The 9474-nt window shown below is 38.8% G+C and overlaps 1 protein-coding gene across 1 annotated transcript in view; it reads left to right on the top strand.

Annotated features, from left to right (window-relative positions):
- CCDC171 (coiled-coil domain containing 171) overlaps positions 1-9474 on the top strand; it is a 303642-nt gene that overhangs the window by 192695 nt on the left and 101473 nt on the right. The window contains exons 23-24 of the mRNA XM_004706542.2: positions 4514-4659; positions 6619-6673. Of these exons, the coding sequence (XP_004706599.1) occupies positions 4514-4659; positions 6619-6673 (201 nt within the window). The remainder of the gene's footprint in view (positions 1-4513; positions 4660-6618; positions 6674-9474) is intronic.

Consider the following 9474-nt stretch of genomic DNA (forward strand, 5'->3'; position numbering starts at 1 on the left):
CCCATCCTCATATATAAATATATTTGCATATGTACATGTCTTTATCTAGACCTCTATAAATGCCCTTTGCCTCCCAACTCTTTCCTCTATTCCCCCCCAAAAAAAACAAAACCAAACCTAATTAGCCTTAATAAACATTCTTAGCTTTAGAAATATGAAGTTAATACGTCATGCACTTGAAGATTTACTTTGTGTTCGTTAGTATTTTTTATGGAATTATTGTATGGGAATGTTTCTTTTAGAAAGTTCCCATAGTTAAAAGTCTGTGGATCTTTTAATAAACACGTCTTCCATGTATTTTGCCGCTGAACTTTTTGGACACTTAGAGGCATCCTTTGTCTCCACAGTTTTCCTCCCTGCGTTCACTAGTAGTAAATAGCTTTTAGTGATCGCCCTAGACAAACAACCAGATGTAAAGACCTTCTGAGAAGAGAAGGTCAACGGAAACACGGACTGGGCCTCCTGGACTGTGACAGACACTCTGGAGTGTGAGCGGATGACCTCCCTCTAACAGTCGCAGACAACCATCCTCTAGGACAGCTTTTGAAACAGACTCTGTTTAGAATTTGGTCGTTAAAAACGGTCTTCAAAACATTGCGGATATAAAACAGAAACTCAGCATCACTGATAAGCAATGTTGTGGTACCGGGGCTCATGAAGGTGGGCTATCATTCTGCTTCTGCAGGCCTCTAATTATCAGGTTTACCACGGACTTCCTAACAGTTAGAACTGCTCAAAACAATGTGCAGAGATAACTGCACTATCAGGCTTTGCCTTTTTTTTTTTTGTAAATATTAAGACCTGCGTACAAAATGAGGCTGTACTGTGGATTAAGTGAAATATCTCAAGGCTGTGCTGTTCTGATAGCTGAACCTGAAGTGACCTTTCTCAGACACAATTACAGAGCTGTATGTTTTTCCTTTAATTTCATCAGGGGTTTAATTAGTATACAAATAAAACTTCCCTTATCTTCCTTTCTACCTAATTGGCTTGTCTTCGCTTCTATATGAAGTATGTGAAAGTGGGCTGTAATGAGGGTGACCGAGTTCACCTTTTTTCCTCAAATGTACTGTTGCCTAAAGGCCTCAAGGCCTAAAAACAGCGCTTTGGATTATTGCTTTGCAATCACTATGGCCGTCCCACAGGTTTTCTCATGAGCAGAAGGGCTTTGGGTGCTGCCGGTTCCCACTGCTTAACAGGATTCTTCATTCTTCTGCCCACTAAATGTTTATTGATTATCTCGCTGTTCCAGGCTCAGCCTCCAACAACTTAATATCAGGTGACAGTCGGGAGAGTTCTCCACGTAATTAGAGTTGAGCATTGGGGGAACAATTAGGAGCAGAGTTATTAAACTTGATTTATCCTATTCTCTCCTGAACAGTTTCTGGGATATCAGAACATCACACGTTCACAATCTACCCTGGTTGAGAAATTAGTGGCGAACCTGCTGCTTATCATTGTTGCCTTGCTGCCTGGAGGCACACCCTCTTGGCTTCAGTCGTTTGGTTGGAAATATTAGAGTCCATAAAGTTTATCATGGGCTTTAATTAGATCGATCTGAACCGGAGGAGAAAAGACCTGAAGGGAACACTATACATACGTGTGTTATATATGACAGGTACATATGTAAATATGTATGATGTTGACTGTACGCACACACACACACACACACACACACACACACACACACAAGGGGCTTCAAAAGGCTTGTGGAAAAAATGGAATTGAAAGATAATGAAATCTTTCCATGAACCTTTTGAAACCCCCTCATATATGATGTGTACCAACCCACAAACCCAACCCAACCCACTGCCTTCCATCGATTCTCGATCATTATGACCCTATGTAGGGTTTCTGACTCTGTAAATCTTCAAGAGAACAGCCAGCCTCATCTATTTCCTGTGGAACAGCTGGGTGGGTTGAACCACTGACCTTGTGGTTAGTAACCCAGTGCCAAACCCACAGCACCGCCAGTGCTCCTTCTACGATGTATCCACATATGCAAATATATTCCTTTCTCTTTTTAAAGCTGTGAGTGAAGATCTTTAAATATTCTACTTTGTTCAACAGCAAAAAAAATAGGTAAATAATAGGAAACCACTTATTTTTAATGCCTTGGCGTATTGTACATGCAAGTCTTCATCAATATTAGGGCCATGAATATGTCATTTCTATCATGATAGCACTCGGCTCTTTAAAAATGAGACGTTCCTGTTTATAAGTTCTACAATTGATTATTCTTTTCTCAAAAGCCACAGTATGTTTTAGATTCACAGAATATGTGCGTTTGTTCCCCCACCCCCTGTTTTTATACCACCGTTGCCTTCTTTTCTGTAACATCAAAGCCCAGGATAAACTCTTTAGCCACACCTCTGAAACAGAGACATAATGGTTTGGTGGCTCCTTCTCACTGCTTCTGGAAGAAGCAAATGCAGACCAGTGGAAACCAGGCGGTCTAGATCGAAACACAGTACACGCAAATCTTAGTACTGTGTGAGGTCTTCTGTCACAGGTACCCCTGGATTGCTGAAAAGTCCAGTGTAGTTTATAATGATGCCAAGGTTCCGAGTTCTCCCACATTGCACTGACCAGCTGCAATCAGGACAAGGCTGGAGTTAATAGGCTGAAGCCCAGGTGGCCAACTCAAATGAACACCTCTAATCATACGAGTTACTGAGCAAAACAATTTGAGTAGATTGGTACGGATTTTCCATTTTTGTTGGAAAAAGAATTCAAGCTTTATGTATAACTGGTAATGGATCATTAGTTTTATCTTCATATCTGGAAAATGGCATTTTGAATTACCTGAAAGATGTCAGAAATACCAGCTTTAAAAGGACCAAAGTGACTTTGATTTTTAAAAATAAAGATATCTCATGATATGTCAGCACCTTTAAATATCTCAATATTGGCACAAAATAAGCGGGTATAGCGTGATTTAAAAAAAACATCTGATTCTTTATCTTATTTTAGAGTTGCTTTGAATCAGTGACTATTCCCATAGTGGTATATTCTTAAAGATCTGTTAATCCTAAAGATTTAAAGTAAAATATGATACCCAATAAGCAATTACAGTTTGCTTCTTCTTAATTCTTTGACTTGCATTTTTCTGACAGTAACTTGACCGTGAAAAGGGAACTACAGAATTTAAAAACTTCTAACATTTTAAACTACCTGTTTGAAGCTTGCTTTCAATCCTCCAGCTTGAAGAGTGAATTAGTTGTAGCTTCATGTAGACAGCTTGGATTTGTTCAGCTACCCATTGTGAATATATTTATAACTATAATTCTGAGGTGCAGTGTGTGGCTAAACTAAGAAGGAAAAAAAATCAGGTTTATACAACCATTCTTTTAGCTTAATATCCAACATATTTAATTGAAAACCATTTGGTAAACTCTTATTCTAGACATTTTGTAGGCAAAAGACTTGAGATTTCCAGTGCTGAGAGAAGCTCCAATTTTTTCTACTCTTTGGGATCCTAGAATTTAAATGAGGTCCACAAAATGATTATAGAACTTTAAAAAATATGACTGACCGATTGAACTGTATGATGTCAATAAAACAGTTACAAAAAAAGAAGGCGTATAAAAAGGCTGCTTTAAATTGTAGGTTTCTGGTTAGACCCTAAATTTGCAAGAGTAAGTTTCATAATTATATCCTTAAATTTTATTGCTAAGTGAATATTGCAGGTGGAGGCAATTATTGATCTACAGAGTTTATGTTTCTATGACTAGGAAAATGTTTATGGAGCATAAATCATCCTCAATGCAAGTTTTATTCACACCCTTTTTTTGTTAGTTGAAACTTGTTGAACACATTTGTGTAGCTATTCTCGACAAATGTAGTCATTACTTAGAAGCTAGTGCATTTCATTGTGGAGTGCAATGTTTCCACTGAGATGTCTATAGCAGTCGGACTATTGTAAATATATTTAAAAGAAAGTAGCAGTGCTTTTTAATCTAGGGGTTCCTGCTCCCTTGCTGGAATCCATCGCCCTCACAATCTCTCTCTTCAATCTCTCTCTTACACACACCACTCACACACCGTCTTTAGGCATCTCATAGCTGGTGTTTTCAATAGACTCAATGTTTTTATTTTTAATCATTTTATTGAGGGCGCATACAACTCTTATCACAATCCATCCATCCATCCATCCATTGTGTCAAGCACATTCGTACTTTTCCCCTCCCTTTTCATTTGAAAAATAAATATAATTTGAGGTTATATAATAATCCGATCTATTTAGTACGGAATATTTCCCTTGTGGCATTAAAATAAAAATAAAATAGAGTTGTATTCTATGGCCAAACATCTTTCCAAATCCTATCAGTTCTATCATTTCTAATTAGGAAGTATGTAAAAATTTTTGCACGGATTTTGTTAAACCTTGATGTGTAATGACCCAAGTCTACTTCGCAGTCAGCCTGTACCCTTCTTTGTTTAATAGCCTGTGGTATAAATTGAAGTTAATTATCAGGGCTGACAAGCAACTCTGTTCTCTGTCTGCTTGCAGAGTCTCTCCGAGGCAAAGATGGAGCTGAGAAGGAAAGATCAATCTCTGCGTCAGCTCAACAGACATCTTACGCAGCTGGAGCAGGACAAGCGCCGGCTGGAGGAGAACATTCACGATGCCGAGAGTGCCCTCCGCATGGCAGCCAAGTGAGCATTAGGACCTTGGGGAGATCACTTAAAACAGACCAAAGATCAATTCTTACTTTCATGCTCTGGGTTTTAGCCCTGGATAATACAGTGTTAGAAAACAAAAGTACAGCTATCTCTCTTTGAAATTCTCTGATACATCCTCAAAAAAGAAAGAAAAAGAAAACTCTGAACTCTGCTGACTAAATGTATATTTTATTGAGGGCCCTAAGTAAAAGCTACGTTGTCCTGTAGCCGCTGATTGTGTTCGGGGCTCCCTGTCGTAGGGATGCGCCTTGAACCCCAGCTTTTATTAGTGAGACGTCACATTCTTTATTCAGAAGCTTTTGCAGAGTGGTTTCTCTCGCATGTTCCTCGTCCTACTCTCCGCCCCATCTGCCACACTGTGCGCTGTATATGCTATGATATGCTAATACTGCAGGTGATGGTTTCGTAAGGGCATGCTGCTGTCGTATCGGCAGTGCGTCATGGCGTCCTCGTACATGCAAGAACGCATCGCTGTACACAGCACTGTGGTGAGTAGGAAAACACTAAAGTTTTCAGTGCGTGTGACTGGTTACATTCTTCAGTTCCACACTGCAGTGTTTTTACTTTAGCCAGGTAATCAAATTTACATTTGGGCAGTTGTTAGTTCCCCACATCAAAATCTATTGGCTTCTTTAAGACGGACTTTTGCGTAATAACATGGCTAAGAGAAAAATCAATGTATGCATTACAAAACACCTAATTTTCATGATCTGAGTGCTTTTTAAATTTGGAATTCTGGATTTACAAAAATTTACACATTCATCAAAAGTTGTGTTTTTTGTTTTTTGTTTCCTTTTGAGAGAGAAACTCTCTTATCAAGTCTAGAGATGGTAAGCTATGAATGTAGCCTATGGACTAGATCCCAGATGGAGAATCTGAAATCTGAAGAGACCTGAAAGCCTTGGGAAATGGCTCACACAAAATGAAAAACAGAATTGACACAAGGCCAAAAGATTGCTGTGTTTATACACTCACGAATAGTTTATTTTTAAACTGGGAAGCGGTTTATCATTACAGTAGTACTAGCTTACATTGTGCTGTCTTTTAAAATCGATTCAACTTTATCCGTTTTTTGCTGTCATTGTTGAGGCTCAATTTCCTCATGTGAATTGAGGGGCGTGGCCTACCTAGTCTCCAGTGTATCTTATAGCTCTGAAAATTCTGACATCACTGAAACACAGTTCTAAAGCTTCTAGAATTGTAGTCTGTATCTTCAAAACATGGCTGTTTATTTGGTATTTAAGAGCCCCTAATAAAATGATCAAAAAAAGAAAAGAAATTGACCATGTGCAGGTGTGCACATGGTCTTAAAAATCTAATGAAAGTGCATTCGAAACGTGGAGAGCTAATACATTATTTATTTACAGTTTTCAGCTTATAATTTACCATTAGATTTTTGTCTTCTTCATTCTCATTTAAACTTGTGGATTCATTATATTAAAGCCAAATTCAATATGCAAGACTGACAGACAATTCAACCAACAAGGTCAAGAAGCTGGAAACTCGGTGTCTTTCTGGCCAAGGCAATTATGATAGCACCCACAGCCTAGGTCAACAGGAGGATGTCCTGCATAGTATGGCCATTTGTAATATGTGTAAGTCCCCTCAGTAAGATTTTGAAAGTGTTTTTTTCCCATTAGAAATCAGAATCATAAGGGTTTTAATTTTCTCAGCATGGTTTTCATGGTCAGTAATGTAAGCATGCTTTTCTCCCCCCTTTCCTTTTTCTTTCTATTTTTAGACTTTGAAAATATTCTTCGGGTTTTTTTTGCTTCCTCTAATTTAGGACAGCAACAGATTAAATGTGGAAATAGATGAGTGAATATAATCAGATTTTTACATTTTTAAAAGGGGAACGATGATGAGTAACTTCAATTTTAAAAATAAGGTTTGAGTTTTCCTAACACTCTGTCTTTCCTTTATCTTTTCTAGAGACAAAGAATGTGTTGCTAATCATATGAGAACAGTAGAAAATGCGCTTCACAAGGTAGTGTTAATTTTCCTTTATTGTTAATCAACTTAAGTTATAACTGGTTCTGTTAAAGATAACCATAATTATCTTTATTGAAATCATAGGAATATACTTTATTCTTTAAACTTCTCTAAATATAAGTGAACAAAAATATACTCTTACTGCTTTTCTTGACCAAAAATGTACATTAAATAATGTAAATTATAAATGTTCCCCTCAGGACTCATGTATGTTCTTGATAAAATTATGAAAGTAGTGATTTCCCCAAACTGGTATAATTCACTTGGAGTATTTGTGGTCTTTGCTGAATGAACCAGAGGTCATTTAGGTTTCTCATATATCTCATAATCATAAAATGTTTAACCACATTGTCTAACCTCCTGCCACTCTTAAACCCACTGTCCTGTGTGTGTGTGTGTGTGTGTTTATTTTATGTGTGTATCTATATATCATCTATCTATATAAAGGGACTTCAAAATGTTCATAGAAAAATTCTGTTACCTATCTATTCCATTTTCCCATGAGCTTTTGAAGTGCCTGTGTGCGCGCGCGTGCGCGCGCGCGTGCGCGCGCGTGTGTGTGTGTGTGTGTGTGTAGGGTGAAGAGAAGAATTTGTGCTAATGTGTTGTTGTTGACTGTACTTATATACCTTAATTAGGCTTTGGTGTTATTTAAGTTTAAATTTACCTTCCTCCTTTGTAGAAATAAAGTAAAATACAACAAACAAATAAGAATAGATTAACATGGAAATTTATTGTATTAAAGTATTTTATTATCTTTCAAATTGTATTACCTCTGTATGATAAACTCAGACTTCTACTGTAATGATTAATAGCATTTTAAGATTATTCTGAAAAAAGATTATTCTGACATTAGTAAGAACAATATAACTCTGTATTGTTAATTGTATATATTTTTAACACTCCAGAATCAAGGATATGTTAATTTTTCATTACTTAAAAGTAGAGAGATATTATTAATATTTTCATTATCATCTGATATGAAATTTGTTGGAAATGTAAACACCTTGTAGTTTTTAGATGTGCCTAATTTATCATTTTTCTCATGTGAGCTAATCATATTGAGAATAATTTTGTGATTCAAAAGTATTACATAGTTCTGTAATTTGCTTTAAACATACCCTGGAAATCAGCCATTTTAGAGATGAGTATTAGCAAGCTGCTCCTTCATGTCTGGCTCTGTGTCATTTAGAGGAGCCCTGTTGAGTAGTGGCTACGAGTTGGGCTGTGATGCACATGGTTGGCAGTTGAAAACCAACAGCAGCGTCCTCGGGGAAAGAGGGAACTCTGCACTCCATAAGAGTGACAGTCTTGGGAACCACAGGGCTGGGTCACCTAGAGTCAGCATGGACTCGATGGCAGTGAGTTTGCTTTGGGTTGTCTGGAGTTCTCTTAGATGCTCCAAGTCATGACCTCATGTCATTCCACCAAAACATTTGGAGAAAATCTAACATTTTCAGTGCTATATTTATTTTCCAGTAATATTTGTTAGAATCTATGCGTTATCTCTCCCTTCATTAAAAGAAAAATGGTGTAGTGCGTTCAGCACTGATGGTGCAGGGCGTTCAGCACGGGGCTGCTAACCACAAGGTCTAGCCAGTCAGTATCCTTTAAGAAGTCACATCCGATCCATTATGCTATGAATCTGAAATGTAGGTTTGTAGGGGGCGGGGGCAGAGAGAGAGAGAGAGAACTCTTTTACTTAAGGAGACCTTGGGTGGCTGTGCAGAAGAGACTGCCCCACAGGGCTCTCAAGGCTGCGACCGTTGTGGGTTGGCTGCCAGGCCTGTCTTCTGTCGCCAGTTTGGTTAGTAGTTAGTCAAGTGCTCAGACACGAAGCCCCTCCTTGCTGTGACATAACCCTTTTAATCAGAGAGTGCTGGCTTCGGTCTATCACTTGCTCATCTTTGCAAACTGGAGTTAAACGCAGCTTGTTGGCTAACGGCCGTCCTGAGGAACGGAGTCCGGATGACAGCGTGAGCAGCCCTCCATATGCAGTCTGACGACCATCATGTCTCCTTTCTTGATGGGAATGGTAGCACAGGTACTGCCACTCTAATACAGACTGACTGTAGCAGGGGGTTCCACGTACAGTGTTTTAGTTGCACTTCATCTTTTGGTTTTAAAGGAATATGGAAAGATGTCTGCGAGACTGGTCCACAGCCTGGGCAGATTTATTTTATACCTTTTTCCCTTCAGATGTAATAGCTGATTTTTTTTTGCATTTATATCTTCAGAAAATTTTACTTATATAGTGGCTCTAAAATGATCATTTATTTTTCAAGTCTGACGTGAATTCAGGAAAGGCTACTTGGCCAGTGGGGCTCATTCATTCTCCTGTCAAGAGTGGGCGGGGATGAGTGGGGTATCAGACAGTGGTCCAGAGAATCCCTCTGAAGCTCTCAGGGGAGTGCAGGCCCATCTGTTTTCATGCTGGAGTTTACAGGTTGATTTTTCTGGTTACTCTAGCCAAAATAATCCTAGCATCAATGACAGAGAGGCTTCACCTCATGCACTTCGGACATGTTATCAGGTGAGGCTAGCTCCTGGAATAGGACATCTTGGTTTATAAAGTGGAGGTCTGACAAAAAAGAAGGAGACCTTTGATGAGATGGAGTAACCCAGTGGCTTCCACACTGGGTTCAAACATAACGATTGTGTGGTTGGTGCAGGACTGGGCAGCGATGCCTTCTGTCATGCATAGGGTCGCTATGAGTTGAAACCAACTCGGCAGTGCCTAACCACCACCACCACAACCATCTTCACCACCATCATCACCACCATCATCACCAGCGC

Source organism: Echinops telfairi, unplaced genomic scaffold (assembly GCF_000313985.2).
Source record: "Echinops telfairi isolate 266 unplaced genomic scaffold, ASM31398v2 ScPeMD7_25;HRSCAF=90, whole genome shotgun sequence".
Classification (NCBI taxonomy): Eukaryota; Metazoa; Chordata; class Mammalia; order Afrosoricida; family Tenrecidae; genus Echinops; species Echinops telfairi.